The following is a 23,413-nucleotide window of genomic DNA, read 5'->3' as shown; positions in this document are numbered from 1 at the left end:
GCAGACTCAGAGGCCCAGCGGAGACAGAGACCAAGCTGTAGGGACTCAGCCGATGTAAAGTCCCATTACATACACATTAAATCATATCTGATGCAGATCTCGCCGATTTGCTGGCCATGGTGGCTGGAACAGAGTTGAGGGTATTTTCATGGCTCTCAAGGGTATTGCACGGGTCTAGGGCTGAAAAGATGTTTCCCTCCACCCACATCTGACACCCCAGTGCCAGGGAACAACACGCCTGTCATGAAGATCAGAGCCTAGTCTTAGAAAGTTAAAGGCAAGAAGCAAGGAAGCAGACAGAAGTTCTCAGTCTGGCAAGGCTCAGAGGGTCTATGGACAAATGGCTTTGACAGTCTAAGCCTCAGTTTTCTCATCTGGAAAATGGGGATAATCGATCTCGCCTCAAAGGTTCACTGGGAGAATCGCATGTGGTTCAAATACTATGCACACCAAGGGCCTCAATACACGTTGCTTCCTTTCGCTTGCAGGGGACTTAGGGTGGCAACCATGCCCCCTTCTGGTTATTCATCGTGTTTATTGATTGTCTCTACCCTTAAAATTTGAGCTTCATGACAACAGAGATTTTTGTCTGTTTTGGCTACAGTGCTATCCTTAGTGCCTGGCATAGAGTAATATATTCAACGAATAATCTTTGGTTGAATGAGGAATGAATGAGTGGCCTTATCTCACACAAGCAGGATAATGGGACCTCAAACCTGGGACTGCCTTCTCAGCCAGGCCATGAACAGGGTGACTTTGTGCTCCAAGAAGAACACAGGTACATGGCAGGGAGAAGGTGGATGAAGGGGCCGCCGGGAGGGGAGATGAGGAGGATGCAGAGGATGGAGTAGAAGGGGGAAACTGAGGCATGGCCCTGCTGACATTCCTTGCTGTGTCCGGTTGGAGAAGAGGCCATAACATGTCCAGGCTTTCATGGGTCTTGCCTCTTCCATGCTCAGGAGACTCCGTACCCCAAGCTCTAAACAGCTACACTCTGGCACTGGAGTTGAAAGTTCTGGTTGTGTTCTAATCCAACTGTGACGCTGAGCAGCCATGTGACCTTGACCTAATCATTTACCTCTCCGAGAAGCGATCTCATCTGTAAAGCAGCAACGCCTGGCCCTTGGTAAGGCTCCCAGGATGCGTCTGAACAAATCCCCCAAAGGTGGCCCTGGAGGCTGGCCTGAGTGTTGGGGCAAGGCCCAGCTGAGATCGCCTAAGCAAGTCAAATCCTCCCACTCTGCAACTTAAACCATGGGAAACCAGACCCAGCAAAGGTGAAGTCATTGGCTTAGTGTCACACAATACAGAGATCCCCTCAGCCATCCAGGAAACCTTGTTCCAGGCTGCTCTATTTATTGAGCACTTACTATGTGACAAGCACAATGATCTTATGAGCCATATTATTGTCCCCATTTCTCAGAAGAGAAAACCGTGGTTCAGAAAATTTGAACCAAGCCTGCTCCTTCCCCAGGGCCTTTGCCTGGAAAGGCACACAGCTTCCACGCTTACCTCATTGAGATTCTTCATAAAGCGAGGGAGACTTTCTGGACTAACTTATTCAAGATCCCAACCCTCAAGTACTCCCTGTCTCCCTATCCTACTCTCTCTTAGATTCAGCACTACCTAACCTTCATTTAATTGTTCATTCTTCCATTTCCCCATTCAGTGATTGGGTATCTGTCTGTCTGCCCCAATAGAGTGGGAACTTTGTCTTATCCACTGCTCTGCCCGAACAAAGCAAAATGCTTGGCCCATAGTAGGCACTCAACAGATATTCACGGGATGAACAGATAATCACTGGATGAATGAATCTCCTTGCCTGAGGTCATGCTGGCTTGAGGGACAACCCCATGTGCCAGCCCAGCCCTTTCAGACTCCAGGTCCTTGCCCTGAAGCTGGGAGCATCAGGTGCTGCTCCTTGCCCAGGTCTAGGTGTCAGGTGTTGGACCTTAGAGAAGACTGCCTGTTCGGGCCACAGAGGGGTCTAGGTTGGGGGTGGAGGGACCTCCTCTGTCAGCTCTTTGAGGCTTTTTTATTTTCTTTGTTTTTCGTCTTTGGCCCCCAGAGGGCCCAGGTTAAACGCTCCAACAGCTAACATGCCCATCAGTGGCAGAAGCACGGAGAGGCCCCTCTAAGCACTCTCGAATGCTCCAGGCCCCCTCTTCATACTCCCCTCCTCACCAGCCACCAGCGATGGGAGGCCCAGACTCGGTCTGACCATGGTTCCAAGTCAAGGGTTCAACCTGCAGGGCAGTGGCAGAGGGACCCTGGATATCTCATTCTGCCTCTCAGAGCCTCAGTTTCCTGCTTCTCAATAATTGGAATGAATGATCTTCCTTCCAGGCAAAGAGTCTAGGGAACCTATTTTGATAATATGACTGCCAACTAGGGACCCTGAGAGGCTGCCTCAAGCGGCCATTGAGATCAAAGACACCGGGAACAAACCAACTGAGTTCCAATCCTGGCTGCATTGTTTACTCGTCATGCAACCCTGGGCAAGTGACTTAATCTCTCCATGCCTTGGCTCTTTCTCCATGTTCTGCACATGTCCAAACAAAGGGAAAAACAATTTCCTCCCATGATGGGGAGCCATAGAGAAAGCTGGTGAATTGGGGGTCACCGCTGAGCCCCTCTTTCGGTCATGCCTGCTGTGGGCACTGCCCATAAACCCCATTGTCCTCTGGCTTTGTGTGTGCATGAGCAAACTGGACAGAGCCGGATGACACCAAGACGATGTGGAGACTGAGTGTTCCCTGAGATGGGAGCAGAGTCACCTGGTCTAGCCAAGGTCCCCCGGTCACAGCAGACCCACAGACACAAATATCCTAGACAGAAGCCTCCCAGACACAGAACTGCACTGGAGAGCCACTGATGCCCACAGGGAGACAGGAGCTACCCCAGAGGGGTCCAGAGCCCATGGAAGCCCCAGCCCCAGCCAGGCCCCAGTCACGCCGTGTGCCAGCAGCAGGTCCTGTGGCCAGACAACCCCACATGCGGCCCCCACACTCAAAGCAGGGGGAGAAGCAGAAGATGCCAGGCAGCAGGTGGCCAGGGCAGCGTGGCCGTGGGAGGTGGGGTTCCCCGCTAGAGTCTGCGTAATAGACACGGAAAATCTTTACCGGCATACCCATCTTGCCCCTCTTGCCAGGAACGCCAGGCAGGCCCTGCAGGGGAGAGACAGGGGAGAGGTCAGGGCAGGATGCCAGCAGGGACAGCCAGGCTTGCCCCAAACCAGCCCAGAGCCACCCACGGCAGGAAGTCACAGAGGGCCTGGAATGTGTGCCACTTGCATGGCAGCCCCAGTGACATGCACATCAGACGGATGGCAGGGTCGGGGTCTGTGGTGACTTAAGAGACAGAGAAATGCCAGTTCCTGTAATCAGCAGGTGCTTCATAAATGCTCAGGCTCCAGCTGTCCTAAGGTTCTCTATACCCAGCTTATGGAGGCTACAAGTGAGTTCCCATAGATACGGGCTCAGGCTGGGAGGGGGCGGGGAGGAAGATCCCGAGGCCACCATCCCAGGGGCTTCTAATGGACCTCCAGGCTGGGCCGGGGGTCTGTGAGAAGCTCCCACACCATCTTTTGGACTCCTCTGACTTAGATACTTGGTCTGGAAGGACAGGGTATCTTAGGAAATCTTAGCACCCACTGCCCACCACCAAACCAGACCCACCACCTTCCCCAGACAGCCGCTCCCCCTGGCTGCTGGAACTCCTGCCACCTGCTCTTGCTGTCCCCACCCCCAACCAACACATTTTACTCAAGTAAACCAACTGATCTGTCTAAAAGAGGAATCAGCAGATGGTTTCTGGAAAGGGGCAGATAGTGAATATCTTTGGCTCTGTGGGCCATACGGTCTCTGTCACACCTACTCAACTCTGCCATTGTAGTGAGAAAGCGGCATTGACAATATGTAACCAAATGAGCAAGGCTGAGTTCAGTAAAACTGTTTGCAAAAACAGACAACTGGCTGGATTTGGCCCATGGGCCACCGTTTGCAGACCCCTGATCTATACTATAATGTGGGCCTGGTGTTCATTGGTTGCAAGTCCTCAAGAGGCTCCGCATACCCTCAGAACAGAGTTCCTTTTCTAACCTTAGTCCTGGGCACCTAAGACATTGCCCCAGGGTCCTCTCCAGCCTCAACTCCCACCACTCTCACCCTCTCACGCAGCACTTTGGCGGTGTTGAGTGTTAAACTCGCCAAGTTACCGTAAATCCCTGACTTCGCACATGCTGTTCCCTGTGCCTGGAATGCATCTGCCTTGACTTGTCGCCTTATCAGACTCCTACTCGACTCAAGTGCACCTCCTCCAGGAGGAATTCCTTGACTTCCCCAGGCTGGTGCCTGGCAGGTTCTGCTCTGTTTGGGCAGGGGTGGCTGTGGATGGTGAATAACCAAAGAAGCAAACTTACTCGTTCTCCATCAGACCCTGGCAGGCCGAAGAGCCCTGGGAGCCCAATGTAGCCCTAGGAAAGAGAAGAAAGGGGGTCAGAGCAGTCAAGCAGTGAGGTGTGGCTGGCCCAACCTGCCGCAGCCCACCCACCACTGCCATCCCACATCCCGGCTCCTCCTCTTCCTCCCTGGTGGCAGTGGCAGCTCCGGTGGCTCCTCGATGACATAGGCCTTGAGGCAAGTGTATATGCCCATGGACTGCATGGTGCTGGCTTCCACGATGTAGTCCAAAGGCACATACCCTCACGCCAGGGAAGGGCGCAGGCGCTCGCCGGCAGGAGGCCCGCCCCGCGCCAGGGCTCCAGGACCTGCAGAAGGAAGCTCGCGGCTGGGTTAGATGCTAGCACGGCACCAAGCCCTGCCCACCCCCAGGGACGCTGGTAGGTGCCCGTGGCTCCTGCCATGGCTCCTCCTAGGCCTTCAAGGTCCTGGATGTAGGGCTTACATCCACCTCTGGCCGCCTGAGTGCTGGCATTAACTAACAGCGGCTGCGAACCCGGAGTGCCAACATTGTGCCAGGCACATGCATGCTACCACATTAGACTCTCACAAGGACCCCCCAGATTGTCATCACCCACACTGGACAGACAAGGAAACTGAGGCTCTGTAGATAAAGCAACACTACTAGTCAGTAGTGGAGCTGTGAATTCTCTTCGGGAATTCCTAATCAGTTCAAGGGTCACCCAGGGCCAGCTGACTCCACAGCTGGGGCTCGTCACCATTCTGGGGCTCTTCCCTAGGATGCATCTCATTTCCTCCCTCCCAGCCTTTCCTCACTCTGTCCCCTCCACCAGGCCTGTCCTTCCCATCCCTCATGACTTCTGAGCCAAATCCTTCAAAGCCCAGCTCTCATAATCGCTCTCCTTGGGCAAGCATCCCTGATACCCCAAGCCGGAAGCAATCTCTCCCCCCCATCCCCAATGCCATTTTTGCACCTCGGTAGCATCCTTCTCCACTTTCTCCCTTGTGTCTTCATTATTTGTGTTCACGCTTCACGTCCTCATTAGCCTGGGAACTTCTAAAGGGCAGTAACCTCGCCCGGGGCTTCTACCACTATCTGCGTGCCACTCTTGGTGGAATGATTTAATAATAACTCTAACAAAAGCTAATGTTTATTGAGCACGAATGATAGGCCAGGCCTGCTGTCAGTGCTTTGCATATATTAAAGCATTTATTCCATCCTTACCACACCCCGAGGAAGTATTATATTTTATTTTTTTTTATTTATATATATTTTTTGAGACGGAGTCTCGCTCTGTCATCCAGGCTGGAGTGCAGTGGTGCGATCTCGGCTCACTGCAACCTCTGCTTACCGGGTTCAAGCGATTCTCCTGCCTCAGTCTCCTGAATAGCTGATCACAGGTGATCACAGGTGTGCACCACCACGTCCAGCTAATTTTTGTATTTACTTTAGTAGAGACGGGGTTTCACTATGTTGACCAGGCTGGTCTTGAACTCCTGGCCTCAGGTGATCCACCCACCTTGGCCTCCCAAAATGCTGGGATTACAGGCACGAGCCACCGCGCCCAGCCCCGAGGAAGTATTATTACTCAGCCCCCTGTAGAGGTAAGACCATTTAGGCCCAGAGAGGTGAAGCAACTTGCCTAGGACCAAACAGCTGAAATGTGGTAGAACTGGTATTCAAATTCAAGTCTTCTGACTCCTGGGCCTGGGCTCCTAACCACTCTGCATACTGCCTCTCCTCAAACAAGCAACCAATGGAGGCTCACAACCATCTCTCCTTCCCTGGAAGGCCAGGAAGCCACTGAGCCTCCTCGTTGGCATCCAGCATGATTAATATCCATAATCTGAAAGAGTGCCATTTACTGCCATTCCAAATAGGGCTTATCTCCCAGATTTACAGGTGAGAAAATAATTGGCTCAGAGAGGCCCAGTGACTTGCCCAAGGTCCCACAGCTAGCTAATGGCAGGGCAGGTCTCAAAGCCTGTCATCCTGATTCCAAAGCCTGCCCTCTGCCTACTTCAGAAATATGAGGCTGGTGGTGGCAGGGTTGGAAGGGCAGCTTGAGTGACTCACTGCTCATCCAGGCTTCCCACCCAGGGCTGTGTGGCCTGTAAGAGACAGGAGTGCTGGGGCCAGACCAGTCCTCTCCTGCTATGTGGCTTTGAGATGCCATCAGCCTGGCAGGCAAGTGGAGCAACCCCAGATGTCATTAACATGCCCTGTCCTTCTGGCAGGTCAGGAGATCAGGACTGGGGCTGGACTGAGAAGACCTTTCTCCTTGGGTTTAGGGGGTCCCTCTGGGGGAATGGCCCATGGGAGCAGCAGAATAAAGGAAGAGAGGCCCAGCACCCTGGGACAAGAGCCTCCTTAGGCCCTGCCTGTCACAGTAACCTCCTGGGGAATGCACCTCCCCGCCGCCACTCCCGCCTCCCCACACTCTCCTAACAGCCACCAGTCGGCTGCAGGGATTAGGGCTGAGACTGCAACTGTTCTGTCCTCTCCCTCCTGCCAAAATATAAATAGCTTTGGCTCAGGAGCAAAGGATACGTGATCTGTCCTGACCGAGGACTGTGTGACCCCCTTCCTGAGCATTCCTTGAGAGGCAGCAAGTCCAGGCCTCAGAAGACTCGAGTCCTCATCCCAGATCCACCTTAGGCGTGCAGTGTAAGCTGGGGCCATCCAGGCCCCGCCATGAACCCAGTTTCTTTGTGTGTAAAAGAAAGGATTCCACTACATCAGCTCTAAATCTTTCCAACTCCATTTACCCCATTCGGTCCACCCAGAACCCTCTCTGTCTTCCCACAACCCACATGGGAGTCCCCACCTGGTGGCTCCCTCCTGAGCTGTCAAGTCAGCTTGACATAACCAGACTAGAGGTACAAATGGACATCATGACCATTGTAGAGGTAGGCAACTGAGGCTGATCGCTACTCGGGGTCTGCTCCATGGGGGCCTTGAAGGAAGGGGAGATCTGGAAACTCCACCAGGCTGCAGGCTTGGGCAGCATTCCCACACCAGGTGCCCTCCAAAAAGAGTGGTTCCCCCCAGCCCTCAGTTGGGAGCAGGAGGGAGGCCTCTGAAGATTCGATGACAGGCAATTCAAGTGGCCCATACTGGCTCCCTTGTAACTTGGGATGAGCCAGGAGACACAGCAAACAAATGCCTAGTTGTTTGCAGCTGGACTGTGGCCAAACCCCCAGCAGAGTCTTTGCTTCCCAGACTTCTTGGCCATGGGGACCAAGCAGTTTACCTGGCTCAAGGGTCTCCCATCACCCATCCCTCCTGCTGCCCCTCTGTTGTCCGGGAGCACTCAAGTGGGAGGGCCTTGGCTCTCCTTATAGCTCTGACCTCCCATCAAGCCCACTGGAGGGACAAGTGATGCTCACCTAGAACCCCACCCATGTGGCACTGGTCAGGAACCACTTACCCTGCTGCCTTTGGGGCCGGGATCTCCTACCGGTCCAGGTAACCCCTGAAACACAAAACACAGAGGGGCAAGGACATATGGAGACGCTCTACCTGCTGCCAATCCTGGGGCAAGTCCTGCCTCTTTGGGGCCTCTGCTGCTCTCTTTGTAGAATGGGGGTGGGGTTAGATCAGCGATCTTTGGCCTGACCCCCACAGCCCTAGGATCCCAGGGAGGTGGCTGGTGGGTAGGAGGGAGACTGAGTAGGAGGAGCCTCTGGAGCCCCAGCCCCACAGAACCAGACCTCCTCTTACTATGCAGCCTTATCCTGTGCCTGCAAAGACAGGCTTCCTTGGTCCAGTCCCCTGGAAAGCCCCCTCCTTAGGGTCCACCGAGCAGGTGCAGCTCCTTGGCCCCCAACCCACCACCTCCCTCTGCCTCGGGGCACCTGTGGCCATCTTCACATCACCATGGCCACAGAGCTTCCAGAAGCCATATACTGCACCTGCCTGCCAGGGTAACCTTTGGCCCCTGGGCTGCCCTCAGGTCCTGGCTGCCCCTGCAAAGGAACAGAGAGAAACATAAGGAAAAGAAAGACCCTGGGTCTGGGGGACCCTGGGAGACTGGGGCTGACAATGAATAAAGAGAGGGGCAGGAATGTGAGATGGAACAGGAGGAAGGGGAGGGCCCCCAAGCCCACCCCTCTGTGAAACCGGTCAGACCAGCTCTGAGGGACAAAACCCCCTCTGCTTGCAGCCCAGGAATAAGAAATCACTGAGGAGGCCTGGCTGGTTCTCCCGTGCTGGCAGGGCTGCTGTTTGACTTGGGCCAGGCTGGCCAAAATTCCTGCAAACCCCGTGGCGGCGTGTATAATATCCCCTAACATCGCCCGGAACAGGCCAGCTATTCATGGCTCCAACTGGCGTTGTGCGGCTCATGCCAACATCAGGCTGGCATGGACTCTGGCTCTTTTGGGCAAATGTGACTGGGCGAGAGAGGTGGGGTGGACTGGAGTGGGCTGGGGGCCCCAGCAGGGTGAGAGGCAAAACAGCCTGGCTCTGGGGCTGGCTCACAGAGCAGGATCTAGGGAGGGGCCAGAGACAGGTAGGGGCTGGGAGGAGGGAGAGCGACCAGGGCAGGGCTGAGGCTGAGGCCCTCACCTGTTCTCCGGGGTGCCCTGCCGGTCCAGGATAGCCCTTGTGTCCCTGTTGGTGGGGGAAGAAGCTGCATCAGGCAGGGAGGACACATCTGGTCCTGGAGATCGCAAGGGCCCAGCCTTCCGGCCTGCCCTGTTCAGCACCGTATGTACTGCATCCGGGATGGAGTGTGCACTCAGTAAAGGTTCCCCAGATGGATGCAGATACCATGTGAGGGTTCATATATTCCTAAGGTTTTCTCTCTGCTCCCAGTGGTTCTTAGGCCAGAGGACATCATGGGGGTCATTCACTGCTCTGGCAGAGTAGGTGAGCTGAACTGGGACAGAGCAACTGTGACCAAGAGATGGTGTATCGCAACCATTCCTTCTGAATCAAGAGAGAAGGCGAGACCGTCTCTCAGGGCTAGGATTTGTCAGTGGAGGAGTAAACTGAATAGGACTCGAGGTCTGGACTGTGCTGAGCCACCACGTCACATGGGATGCTGGGGTTCCCTCCCCTTTCAAGACCTGCCCCTTCTCATAAAGCCCCCATCACACGCCTTGACCACATATATTAACCCAAATAGTTGTTTCCCTTCTCCCACCGGCCCCAGCTCCTATTCCAGGGAGGAATAGGCCATCCAGATACTGATGAGGACTCTGGCAATGCCCCAGTACCAACCTTGACCCTCTGTCCTAATGGCCAAAAGGCATGTCCAGGCCAGGCCTCTGAGTCGAGAGAACCAAGCTGAGTGTGTGCTTTCAGGTGGCACCAGGTATAATCACCTGAGCCATTTCATAAGAGTAAGGTCTCCAAAGGAAACCTCAGACTTCAAGCTTCCATCAGATGGGGGGCTTCCATTGTGCACAGGGTAGCCACACTCATCCATGTTAGACCCTCTTACGCAGGGAGCTCTGGGCTTGCTTTAGATGCTCTCCCTAACTTATTATGCAACTTTGGGTGGGTTCCTACCCTTCTCTGAACTTCAGATAAGGGAGTTAGAACTCTTGAGTCCCCTTCAGTTATGATGTTTTAGAACCCTAGAATTTGAAAACTCCTCCAGAGTCTAAAATACACACACAAGACCAGAATACACACACGCGCACATGCACGCTCAAACCTGTAGACCCTCTCTATGTGCTGCCGTTTACCCAGGACTACGTGCATAATAGATGACTTCATCTACTCCTTCTAACAGTCAGATGAGCTGGGCTCGGGGGCGACTATCATCTCCATTTTACAGAGGAGAACACTGAGTCTCACAGAACCGAAGACGCCTACTCTGAGTCCCATTGCTAACAAGCCACAGGCACTCACTACCAGATCCTTCTGACATCTGGGAACACACTGGGAATCTTGCAAACATCTCCAGACATGTACAGCTCCATGCACTTACACAGACACACACAGGCATACACACTCAACACCCTCCATCAGCCCCCAGGAAGTAGGGACTCTTTATTATAAACAGCAGAGTCAGTTTGATCTAAGAGGTCTAGAGAGTTTACAAGCATTCTTTCTGCACCTATTTGTGTCTCAAGAGCCCTCAGTGACATGATTGTATCTCAGATGCAGGGGCCTATGGAGATTGATGCAACAAGGTTGGGTGTGATTCTTCTAGCTGGGGCGTGTACTCTTTTCCCCAGTGGGCAAACCGGGGCATACAACCTCTTGTTTCAGACCCATCTGGATTCCGGTGCTGCTGTACTAACTGGCTGGCTGGGTGACCCAAAGCCAATGACTTCACCTCTGAGAATCTCATTTTCCTCAATTATAAAATGGGGCTATAAAGTTGGGGCAGGGATGGCAGGATAGAAAGTGTGTAAAGCGCAGTATTTGGCATTGGATTCAAGGGCGCTGTAAAGGTTAGCTGCTGTTATCATAATCTTCATTTTTCATTCATTCATTTGATAAACATTTACCGAGTTTTCATGCTCCAGCGCCGTTCTAGGCACAGGAAGAATGAGACAGACAACATCCTTTGCCCTAAAGGAGTTTACATTCTAATTAAGGAGGTATAAAAACAAAGCAAACATAAAAATAACCATCTGGGCTGCAAGGAGAGAGGAATGGGGAGTTGCTTAATGGGTACAGTTTCGGTTTTGCAAGATGAAACATTTCTGGATATTGATTGCACAACAATGTGAACGTACCTAACGCTATCGAACTGTACACTTAAAATTGGTTAAGATGGTAATTGTATGTTATATGCTTTTTAACCACAATTAAAATAAAATCTTTTCAGAAACAGAGAGAAAATGTCTAGTAGTGATCAGTGCTGTGAAGAAAAGGAAGTAAAGTTACGGATAGAGAACACGGCATTGGGGAGGGATGGTGAAGAGAGGGTGGGATCAAGCAAGGCTGCTCTAAGGAGATGAATGGGATGAACACAGGGCTGGCTCCATGGAGAAAGGCAGTGCAGGCAGAGGGAACAGCAAGTGCAAAGGCCCTGAGGCAAGAACGCCCTCAAGTGGCTTGGAGGGAACACAGGAAGGCCTGTATGACTGGAATAGAGTGGGTGAGAGGGTGAAGGATGGCGGTGGTCATAGAAGCGGGAGGTCAGAGCATGCTGGCGGTGATACGATGCAAAACCACAGAAGCTCTTTGAGCAGGGAGGTAGCGCGACATGATGTAACTAACAGCCATGATCATCATTTTTCCACCTGGAGCTTGCAGATTAGGAAGAACAAGTGAAACTTTTTCCCAGTGAAGAGCTGAATGGAGCCTTGCACTCTTGGTTACGTGACTCTGTATGAGTAATTATCCTCTCTGAAGCTCACTCTGCCGTATTCTACCTGCCTGCAAAGATCCAATGGAGTAACAGGGCAAGAACCCCAAGAGAACCATAATGTGGGGTCCAGGGCGCCCTTGGCCATCACCAGCTCCTGTGGCTTCATCTGCAGCCACAAGAACCCTGCTGAAAACCAATTCTTCAGCCCCCAAACCTCCCCACAAAGGAAGCAGAGGCATTTCTCCAGTGAAATCCCAGGAGAAGATTTCAAGTAAACCCTTTTACTCAGGATGCAGCTAAATGGAAGTGAATGATCATCACGGGCATGCGCAGTGGCAGGCCCTATGCCTGGCTCAGCACTGAAGCCTTCATATATCAGTTCATGGACTCCTTGCTATCACTCCTAGGAGGCAGAAATTACCATACACATTTGCCAGTTGAGGAAACTGATGTTCAGAGGGGAAAAGAGACTTTGCTGAGGGCACACAGCTTTCTAGGGGCAGCGCCTGGCCTGTGACTCCAATCCTGCATCCTTAGCCATCAAAAAGCATGGGATAAAACATGCTCATTGAGGCCTAAGACCTGCCTAGAAAAGCCACAAAGCCACTCAAGGAGAGATCCCCTTATAGATGCGCCTCCCTGGGATGAAAGCTTCACATCATTGCAGCATTATTCAGGCAGAGGTCAGTCATGAAACCCTGGAATAATTGAGTTGAAAGGGCCCCAAACCATTAGTTTGACAATCTCCTTTCTCACTGGATGGACTGAGAAACTGAAGCTCAGAGAGGGGAAGGGACTTGTCCAAAGTTACCTAGCAAGTTATGGCCAAGCCAGTACTTTTCCCTGGGACTCCAGACCCATTGGGATATACAATTTCTAGGTATCTCTTGATCAAGGGACCCTGAAGGGCCTTGAACATTGCCGTGAACACCCCAGTTTCTCCTGGATGGCCAGGAGCAGCAGAGCAAGCATAGCCAAGGTGGGAGGTAGGCGGTGGGAGGTGCTTATGCTCCCTGGAAGCATCTTAACAATGTTTACCAAGCTGGGGCCAGCAAATAGCTTCAAATGACAGGGCCCCAGACCTGCAAGAATCTAAACCATTATCTTGTGCAGCGCCCCACCAATTATGGGGCGGGTGCTGACCGCAAGGTGGGCCCGTGGGCAGTGACTTTCCAGTTTGTGATCGGTGCCTGACTGGCACTAAGGGAGAGGGAATGTTTCGGGGAGCTCCAGGGACCGTGGTGTCTGCAAGGGGCCTCTGGCTGCCCAGCAGGCGGGTCTCCACAGGACCTGTGTTTATAATAGAACTCGGTCTATATTTTGGTTTGGGAGCCAGATTAATCATTGCTTACAATGCGCAAGGAGAAACCAGACATCACCTCACTGTTGCTACAGACCGTCTCCCCGTCTGGCTGGGCTGCTTTCTGGGCTTTGGGCAGGGAGGGGAGGGGTCCCGTCCTTGCCTGGGGGTCCTAGGGACCCATATGTACTCAGACATCGGCTGTCCACCCAGGCTCCACCTCCGCCTGTGCGAGGCCTCAGCTCCCCTTGTAGTTGACATGAAACTCACCAAGCTCGCTTAGCTCTCCATGAATCTCTGCTGAACTTCGCTACCTCCCGGGCAGCCCACACCCCAGACTGGGCCATCAGCAGGACAGAAAGAATCAAAGAGTGAGAAACACATGCCTAGAGTAGAGGGTCTTATTATGTGATGCTGGACAAGGTGCCTCTCCGGGCCTCAGTTTCCCCAGCTGGCCTCTCCAAGTGTCCTGTGGGCTCAGAAATTGTAGGATTCCAAAGTCTGTGGCTAGTCGAAAAGCACAGTCCATTATGGCACAGCCAGGTGTCTGACACCCAACTCTGCTCCGTGGATGCCTGAGACGGCTCCAGGCAGGAAGGTATATTTTCTGCATGGCTCATTCATTCATCCAGTTATTCATTCATCAGACAAATGTCTGTTGAGTCCCAGCAATGACCAAGACCCTGTGTTAGGCACTAGAGATACACCAATGAACAGAAAAAACTCTCTACCTTCTACAAGGGGATGTGGGCATTAAGTGCATATTAAGTGGAATGAAGGAGAGTGCTAGAAGAATATAGATGCACCCAGCCAGAGGAGGTGACATTGTAAACTGAGGCTTGGGGGAGGAGCAGGACTTGGACAGGAGACACAGGATGGGATAGGAGGGATGCCAGTGGATATGGGCTGCAGAAGCAGGGGAGCCTGGAGAAGTTTCTTGAGAGGAACTCTATGGAATTGGGGGTGCCACACTCAGGCAGAACCGGGAGTTCAGCAGAAAGGTGGGAAATTGTCTCAGGCAGCCTCCATCACATTTCCCCAGACACACTTCCAGATGACCCCTGTGCTCTCCCATTTTATTACAGCTTCCGCGGATAATGGCCAACTCAGGCAGCATTCCTGCTAGGGGGCAGGGTGGGGGCAACAGGAGGGAGCTGGGGGGAAGTCAGGCTGGAGAGAAGCAAGTCAGGTTTTGATCTGAGTAGCAGTTTTGTTCCATGCATCATGTCTATCTGGGGCAGTATGGTAAGAAAGATTCAGGGGCTGTGTCAGGACTTGGCCAGAAAGATCAATTCGTGAGGCTTGCCAGAGGTGAGGAGCGAGGGTTGAATGTGGTCAGCACTGCGCTAAGCCCCACGTGGGAAACAAAGATGAACGAGTTGGGTTCTGTCCGCTGTCCAGTCTAAGCAATGTGTCGACACTAGTGGGTTGCCCACTAGCCCAAAGAGGCTGAGAAGGGAGGCCAAATGGTCAGAGAAGTGAGGCGTGACTTCTGCCTGGAGGTGCTGGGGAGCGCTCTTGAAGAAGATGCTATTCTTCTCTAAGAACAGAACCAAGGGGCAGGCACATGAGGATGAGTGTGGAAGAGAGGGCATGCCTGGGGAGAGCACAGCAGAAGCAAACACAGGGAGGCAGGAAGGCCCAGGGTACACGGGATTGGATGGGGCCAGGGTTTCTACACAGCGGGGGCCAGGGAGGCAGGAAGGCCCAGGGTATGTGGGATTGGATGGGGCCAGGGTTTCTATACAGCAAGGTTTCTCAACCTTGACTTTGTGAGCTGAACACATCTTGTATGTGTATGGGAGGGAAGGGCTATCTCGTGCATTGCAGAATGTTTAGCAGTATTTCTGGCTTCTACTCATTAGAAGCCAGTAGCACCTCCCTCTCAGTTGTAGGTAATGGCCAAAAATATCTCCAGACACTGCCAACTGTTCCCTGGGGGGCAAAATCACCCCAAGTTGAGAACTACTGGTCTACAGGAAAGAAAGCAGGAGGGTTAGATGAGAGAAAGCATGGGAGGTGCACATGGAGTTCTGGCAGCCTTCTTGGCTAGTGGAGGGTGGTTAGCTGGAAACTAGCAAAATGACTAGTGCTACCAGATTGGCAAGACCTTCTTCAGATGCTTCTCTTCATGATCATCATGATCATTATTTATTCATTGCACAAATACATACAAAGTGCCAGCCGTGTGCCAGCCCTGTGCTGAGTGCAGGGATATTACATCTCATTTAATCCTCCCAACCGCCTCATGAGGCAGCTGAGGCCCAGCAAGGTGAGGCAACTTGCCCAAGCTCACACAGCAGGAGAGGGACAGAGCGGGGATTCCATCCAGGTCTATCTGACCTGGTTTGCGTGTCTTCCCCACCTTGGGAACTGGCCCAGCAAAGTCCTTCCACAAGTATCTCAGGCGGTGGCAGAGAAACAAACCTTCTCGGGCAGGCAGCCTCTTTTTTACCAGATGGACACTGTCTTGTTTGAGAAACTGTTTCAATCAGCCTTGTGGTGACAGAAAGGGCCTGAGGGTCAGAAGACCTGGGTTCGAATCCTAGCCCTGCAGCTTAGAAACCCATGGAAGGTATTTCCATTAAATTGGTGCCTCTCATTCTTGACTGCACGTGGGAACCACCTGGAGGCCTTTTAGAGCTACTGATGCCTGAGTCCCACTCAGACCAGCTGAGCCAGAATCACCACGATGGGGCCTGAGCTCCCCAGCTGGGAGCCACTGCTGTAGACTGCACCCTCCAACCAAAACTCCCTTTCTCTTGCTAATTTTTCTCCATAGCCCTTTCTGTCTTATAGTGTACCTTTTATTTTTACTGTTTTTCTTTGTATCTTCTGTCTCCCCACCCCCCCACAAGGATGCAGGCCCTGTGGGGCAGGGATTTTTGTCCATTCAGCTCAGTGGCTGGCACATTATAGGCATTCAATAATTCTTGTTAAATAAATGAATAAATAGGATTATCTGTGTTGCCTCAGAATGACAAAAATTCAATGTGCTGGTGAGCACGAAAAGGAAGCTAACCTCACCTCTTATCCACTCACTTCCCTTCTCCCCTCAAGCCTTCCCACAAGAAATAATGCAGAAAAGCCACACTGCAAGATCAGAGCCAAGTGGCTGCTATTGTCACCAAAGATGTGTGTGATAGGAAAGACCATCTACAATGGTGGCCCCAGGCACATTGCCCATGGCAGTGGTTCTCTTCTCTGATCCCCACCACTGGTCAGGGGTCTCTGCCTTGGGACCTGAGCTCCCCGACACTTCGCCCAGCACCCTCTGTAAGTGGGTGACGCCAGCCTGCCACAGACCGAACTCTTCTGTGCATGTCTAGGCCAGGGCCAGAGGGGAACTCAGAGCAATTGGCTTTGCCAAATAGTTTTCCAGCTGCACAGTGGCTTTTCCTTAACTTGGAGAAGCTGCCTCTCCCTGCTCAGGTGAGCTGGCTCCTCTTGGTTGGGGGTCCTTGGCCTCCCCGGACATCTGCTTAATGCAAGGAGCCCTGGCACCCAAGGGAGGAGCTGGTTCCAGTCTGGTTTCCCCGTCTCCTGCCACCTCTGCTAGGCTGCCACCCCCATGCAGAACAAGACCACCCGAGGCTGCTTTATGAGCTGGGACCGGAAGGAGCCTTTTCCACTCACACCTCATCCATCAGAAAGCGCTAGAGCCCAGAGAGGAAGTAAGTGGGGAGCGCAAGTCCCTCTGTGTTCTCTGAGCCAGAAAAGACCATGTTTCCCAGCTCACAAACAGCCACTGCTTCTGGGGCGGGCCTCTCAGGTTGAAGGTATGGCCTGCTCTGGCCATGGAGAAGGGAATGGGGGAACGAGGTCCTGCAAGGCCCCCTGTGTCATGGGGCTCTCAAGGCAAGAACAGGATGGAGCTGGGAGACACCCCAGCTGTCCAGATGAGAGCCAGATGGCCTAGAGAGAGTTCAGCTGTGGCCACAGCTGGGAGCCAGGGCAGAAGCTTAAGACACAGTGGTAGGCCGATGGATTCACCAGACAATCCATCAGCGGTCGGGGATTTTCTTGGAAAAAGCAATTGATCCTTAGTCTGCATTGCCTTCCCCCCATTTCCTGAACACCTGCTATGCACAGGCTTTATGCTAGCTAGGCTCAGTAGGAAGAGCAATAAACCAGATTTGCACACCCTGGTTGGTGAGGCATGCCTGGTGGCTCAAAATAACTAAGCCAAGACAGCTTAAGTGTTCTTGAGCAGAGAGGAGCCTCATGGCCTGAAGCTGGGTGCTCCAGGAGGACTCCCTGGAGTAGGCACAACTAGAGTAGAGTCTTGAAGGAAGGGAGACACAGGCTGGAGGAGTCACAGAAATCCAGGGGGACTGTAAGTTACAGACCCACTACCCAGGAAATGCCAATCTTTTCCTCACACAGGCGTTTGGACAGGTAACTCCCCCAGCATGGCTGAAATGGGGATGGGATGGGCATGACATAACAACAGCCAGGAAGGTAGAGAGAACCCACTGCCTCTCCAGATCATTCCCCTTCCCCTGCAGAGCATCAGCGAGGGCCGCATATTAGACTCTGAGAGCTCATTGACTTGCCCAAGGTCACCCAGCCAGGAAATGGCAGAAGCAGGAGTAGGACCCAGGTCCAGCTGACCCCAGGGTCCACTCCCTCAACTTCTCCGCTCCAGGCCTTGCTCCTGGTCACACAGCCCCAGACTGTGCAGGGTCAGAGACGGGGATCATTGTCTCCATCTCATGTAGAAGGAGGCTGAGGGGCAGAGACAGGACTTGCAGGCCCACGGCCACTCAGCCAGTGGGTGGTGGAGCCAGGGCCAGCACAGGTTACTCCATCACCACAAGCTTTCATGAAGGTGGCCTCCCTGGGAGCAGCTGGGCCCCCAAAAGGAAGGACAGCAAACCAAGGATACTTCCTATGCTACCTCATTAACCGTGGTGGGAGGCACCTACTACAAGCCAAGGTATTCCCTGCCCCCAACAGGCACAACCCTTGGAAAGCTCTCTCACCTCTCACCCATGTGCCCTGTGCCCAGGGGAGCTGGGCTGGGGCTGGGGAGAGGCAGGTGGGCCCACAGCTCTTCTGCCTGAAGACCTGGCTTGCTAGGAGGCCCACTGCGCAAGGCAAAGCATCAAAACCAAACAGTACCTTTCGTCCCGGAGGTCCTGGATTCCCGGAGAGCCCAGGCAAGCCCATGTCGCCCTGGAAGACACAGACAAGGTGGATGAGGCAGGAAAACGGGAGCAGAGACACTCTGCTACACTCTACAAATTGGAATGGTAACTTCCAATGGCTGGTTGTTTCCAAATGAGATTCATAGAGAAGTAGAGGCCTCAGAGGAGACTTGGGGGCTGCCCAGCAAGAAGAGTGGGTGGTGTACCCAGCCCCCTCCCCACTCAACTCAGCGGCTCCATCTGATCTATTTTACATACTGGGCTTCAGCAGAAGACACCACTTGAAGAATGGGTTCCGATACTAAAACCATGTTTGAAAACTATGCTCCAGAGGACATGTGCCTTATCAGTCCCATATCAATCAGCCATCTCTCCCTGCAGTCCTAAGACACCTTCCATTGCTGGGCATGCCGCTGGCCAAGCAGGGGGCATTTCTGCCACCACCCCAAGACCTGAGAACAGGCCACACAGGAGCAGGAGAGAAGCCTGGGCTCCTGGGTGCCGATCTCATTTTGCCACTTATCAGCTGCATGACCTCCAGCAAGCCACCCCTGCCTAGGCCTCCGTTTTCTCACCTGTAAGCTGGGCCCGTCTGTCCTGGCTCATGGGGTTATGATGGGGGTCAAGTGGTAGTATATGGGAACACTCTCCTGGGACCCTGGGTCACCCAGTAAATATGTGCTAAGTGCAAACACCTAGCAGTGAGGATGTGAAGAAATAAGCAACTCGTGTCTTGGGGAAATCAAAGAAAGCAGCCAATTCTAGGTGCCTTTAAGCACAGGAGGCTGGACTGAGAAGCAGTGTTCAATCCATCAGGATGGCTCTGGGGCTGTGTCCAGAAGGAAGTCAGGCAGACCTGGGCATTGCTTCCAGGGTGTGTGTGCCTGGAAGACTGACACACTGGACAATCTCATTTGGAGCTCTGGGCTCCCCTCTTCCCATCTGTCCTGCACTCTCTCCAAGTCCCTTGCTCAGTTTATGGGGTGGATGCTTCAGAGACGGATGAAGGCCTTTAGCCAAAGTGTTTTTCCTTCTGCAGGCAAGCCTGGTTTCATAGCCCTTCAGAGTTAGGGAGCCCTGAATCTCTAGCCTCCTAGAAATCCACAGACCCGTCTGCTGGAGTTAACCTCAGCAAAGGCTTTGAGTGTCTATTGGAAGCTTCCTGGCCATGTGCTACCAAGAAACTTCTGGATGCCCACAGTCACCTAGCAGACCCCGCAGAAAGCCATGCAGGACATTAGGCAAAAGGACATTCACCAAGCGTGTGTCCATAGGAGAAATCTTTTGTCAGTTTTGTTGGTTGCACTCTGGAAAGAAGGTGGCTGGGAATCACCTTGGGTGGGTTTGGTGTTGGGAAAGGCTAAAGGACTTCAAGGAAAAAACCAAACCATACCCTAACCCTTCCAGATGTTCCCACCTCCCTGCTTTTGCCATGCATGGCCTCTGGCAGGACAGCTAGCTTTAAAGTGTGGCAATTTCACTATCGTCCACTCCCCTCTTCCCTGAGAACTGGGGTCCCTGGAAACCTACCTTTGCCCCATCGTGGGCCTTTCCTGGTGAGAGCCCTGGGTCCCCTTTCTGTCCCTGAAACAAAAACAATTCCACTTTGGCCACCAAGTCATCTAGAAAGGATGTCTGTCTCCCCACAAACTCTGCTCAAAGCCCTGCTCCCTTGCTTAAATGCCTTCCCATCCATCCTCCCACTCACACACCTCCAGAGGGTCTTCTCCAATTCTACTACTCCCCTGCTCTAACACCTTCCACAGCTTCCCCTGACTGCATGGTGACAAAGTCCAAATTCCTCCTTCTGCTATCCCAAGTCTTCTGTAATCCAGCCAGTCCCAGGCACCCTATCTAGACTCTGCTCTCCTTTCAGCAGCCAAAGAGCCACAGAGAGGGTCCCTCTGCTCTATCCTCAAACCACAGCCCACGCCCCAGCCATGTCTCACACTGTCCTGCGACCAGGCTGTTGCTCAGGCAGTCACCCACACCTAGAAACCCTTTCTCCAATCATCGTTAGCCAAACCACAAACATTCTTCAGTTCACAGCTGGAATGTGTCCTCCACATCCTACTTGTAGAGCTCTGTGTCCATCCTCCAGGTGACCAGTCTCTGCCTGTGCACGTGGCCAGGACTGTCTCCTGGCTTGTTCCCCTGGGGCTCTCAGGGGTTTCTGAGAGACATGTCCAAGAGGCATGTCAACACTTTTTGATTTTCCAGAATGTTGATATCCATCTCATGGGTCTCTACATGAGGTCAATGCACGAACAGCCACTTACAGATGTGTACGGCCCTTCACAGTTGGCACTATCCCTCACCTCACTAGATTCCTGCAATCTAGTGAGGCAAAGGAAGCATTATTCCTCTCATAATATATTTGGGAAACCTGAGGCTAGGAGAAGGGAAGGGACTGTCTAGGGCCTCAAGATGAAGCATTGGCAGGGCTGAGATTATAATCCTGACTGGTGACTCCCAGACCTGTGTTCCAGGATGCCCTGGCTCCTGCTGAGTTAGAATAGGCAGTAACTTGAGGAGAAACTGACAAGTAGTGAGTCCCCCGTCAGAGGCAAGGAATGTTTGTGCCTAGCATAGGGCACAGTCCCTGTCGCACAGATCCTGGCTCCTGAGAGCATGGGGCTCAGGAAAAGGGCCCACAGGTTCACCAGCCATGTCTGTCACGGGGTGTTCCTGGCTGCGGCTCCTCTCCTTTGGCCAAACCTGATGAGATGACTCAGAAAACAGCCCTGTGGAAAGTCAGTCCACCCTGTGTCACCTTCTAAGAGCTCTTAATCTTTGTCCCCATTCCTATCCCACCTTGAGCCCTCTCCCCTCCCTGCCTTAGCTGGGCCTAGAGTCAGAAGTCCTGGACCTGCCAGACTCACAGTGGGACCTCAGGCAAGTCACTGCACCTTCCTGAGCTCAGCTCCCTCACCTTTAAAGTGGGGACCACACATGCGCACACACATACACGTGCACACACACACACAAACACACGCCAGCTTCCCAGGTTTCCAGGCAAGGAGCCAGTGGGATAATGGTCATAACACATGGGAGGGGTGGTTTGGGCAACTTTAATTAATTCCCACTCAGTTCTTTTCTTCGTTAGAACTCAGATTTTCCAACTCCTGACTCGGTCACCCTCCACCAGACATCACTGCATTCTGAACTAGAAAGTGCCTCCAGAAGGGAAAGGAATGAGCTTTTGCTGCTCACCTACTATGTGCAGACACTGAGCTAGCCCCACTCTGTGCACCAACTCCTTTAGTCCTCATAGCACCCATTTGTTCCAAGGAAGGACAAAGGTGGGTTCAGAGAAGGCCAAGTCCCAGCCTGGGCTGGCCTTCCCTGGCAGGGAAGAGACAAAGGCTGAGTCTGTCCCCAGGCTAGGTCTGACTTCAAAGCCCCATTTGCAAATGGGAGGCCTGGGTGCTTCTCCCACACTCCCCATCCCCCCAGCAACCCCAGGCTGAAGGTCCCCAGAACTCCAACTCTGTCCATCTGGGCCCCTCCAGGTCATATCTTCTGCAGAACCTCACCTCTGGGATTCACCTGGCACTGCAGCTGCTCCTCCCGGACACCCTCCCACCCTGGGCTGTTCAGAAGCCCAGCTTAATGCCTTTTATGTCCATGGTACAAGGCCAGACCTAGGGCTACCGAGGATTCCAATGGCCAAAAAAGGACAGCAGCTCTTTCTCAGCCAGCCTGTGCCCACCTCGATCTGCAGCTGATAGAGGAGCTGAGCTTAACAAGCTTTCAGGGCTGGGCCTTCAGGTATCCCATTCTGTTATCTTACAAAAAAAGGAAACTGAGACCCAAAATAATGACTTGTTCCCTTGCCCAAGGTCCTTACCCAGGGCATTTTAGTTATTTATGGATCTCTCTCTGCATTCTCAGCAGCCAGCACAGTGCTCGAGATGCAATGCCTGCCCGAGTATGATACCTACAAGTACAGATGCTACAAGCCAAATCTCAAGTTGAACAGAAGACAGGGAATGCCATGGTGGGGAACAGACACACTCATGTCCATGACGGAAAAACCAGAAAGACCAGTGATGATGATAAGCATTAATATTTACTGTGTGCTCTTTAAGCCCTGGACACATATTAACTCATTTAATCCTCCAAATCCATAAGTTGGCAACGATCACTATCCCCCTTTTACAGAAGAAGAAGCTAAGGCACAGCAGGAATAAGTCACTTGTCCAAGGTCATACAATTAGAAAGTGGGATTTAGTCATTCTATTACAAAGATACATGCACTTGTATATTCACTGCAGCACTATTTACAATAGCAAAGACATGGAATCAACCTAAATGCGCATCAGTGTTAGAGACTGGATAAAGAAAATGTGGTACATATACATCACGGAATACTATGCAGCCATAAAAAGAATGAGATCACGTCCTTTGCAGGGACATGGATGACGAAGCCATTATCCTAAACAAACTAATGCAGGAGCAGAAAACCAAATACTGCCTGCTCTCACTCATAAGTGGGAGCTGAACAATGAGAACACATGGACGCACTGGGATGAACAACATACACTGGGGCCTGTCGGTGGCAGGGGAGTAGGGGTAGGGAGAGCATTAGGAAAATTAGTTAATGCATGCTGTGCTTAATACCTAGGTGACGGGTTGATAGGTGCAACAAACCACCATGGCACACGTTTCCCTATGTAACAAACCTACACATCCTGCACATGTGGCCCGAAACTTAAAATAAAAATTAAAAATTAAAAAAAAGAAAGTGGGATTTAGGTTCTTGCAGTCTGGTTCCAGAGCCTGAACTCTTTACATTTTGATATACTGCAGATGAAAAACTACAATCCGGTGGTAAGTGGAGGACAGGAAGAAGTTGGAGAGAACTTCACCTAGACGGAGGTAAATCCTTGAAGGGAGTTACAGCTAAGTTGAGGCTGGAAAAAGACAAGGAGGAACCAGATGAAGTGGCGGCTTAAGGGATGCTCAAGGTACCCCTAGACAGGTGAAGGTATGACTTCTGGGATAGAGCACACTATATGTCTTCCCAGCCAGGCTCCTGCAAATCTTCCAATAAGAAATATAAGTTATATACAAAGTCTAACTAACCATTTACACCTTCATAGAAACAAGAATCTTGTTGCCAGACCAGCTCTCCAGCCAATGAGCTTGTGTGACCACGACAGAGCCTGTGTGACCTTGAGCAAGCCACTTTCCCTCTCTGTATGTGAAATGGCAGACTCTGTCTGGATTAGTTAACAGAGCCAGGTGGTACTAGAAGACAGA

At 52.4% G+C, this 23,413-nt stretch overlaps 1 protein-coding gene and 1 non-coding gene across 6 annotated transcripts in view; both read right to left on the bottom strand.

The window, feature by feature from the left end:
- The window catches only part of COL27A1 (collagen type XXVII alpha 1 chain), a 157,781-nt gene that overhangs the window by 99,030 nt on the left and 35,338 nt on the right, over positions 1 to 23,413 (bottom strand). For 2 of the 5 annotated variants that reach the window (XR_010130328.1, XM_031014649.3), the window contains exons 6-12: positions 19,679 to 19,732; positions 18,123 to 18,176; positions 8,992 to 9,036; positions 8,337 to 8,390; positions 7,853 to 7,897; positions 4,421 to 4,474; positions 3,123 to 3,167 (exon numbers count right to left, since the gene is read on the bottom strand). Coding sequence is in view for 4 of the 5 variants with exons in the window: in XM_031014649.3 (XP_030870509.2) it covers positions 3,123 to 3,167; positions 4,421 to 4,474; positions 7,853 to 7,897; positions 8,337 to 8,390; positions 8,992 to 9,036; positions 18,123 to 18,176; positions 19,679 to 19,732 (351 nt within the window). In the remaining variant the exon portion in view is untranslated. The remainder of the gene's footprint in view (positions 1 to 3,122; positions 3,168 to 4,420; positions 4,475 to 7,852; positions 7,898 to 8,336; positions 8,391 to 8,991; positions 9,037 to 18,122; positions 18,177 to 19,678; positions 19,733 to 23,413) is intronic. The other 3 variants (XM_055350483.2, XM_031014650.3, XM_063696697.1) reach the window with 3 other exon arrangements.
- Positions 4,623 to 4,732, bottom strand: MIR455 (microRNA mir-455). Its single transcript, NR_106435.1, has one exon. It is a non-coding gene; the product is annotated as a microRNA mir-455 (primary transcript).

Source organism: Gorilla gorilla, chromosome 13 (genome assembly GCF_029281585.2).
Source record: "Gorilla gorilla gorilla isolate KB3781 chromosome 13, NHGRI_mGorGor1-v2.1_pri, whole genome shotgun sequence".
Taxonomy (NCBI): Eukaryota; Metazoa; Chordata; class Mammalia; order Primates; family Hominidae; genus Gorilla; species Gorilla gorilla.
The sequence above is the reverse complement of the archived record's forward strand: the minus strand, read 5'-3'. Positions and strand labels throughout refer to the sequence as shown.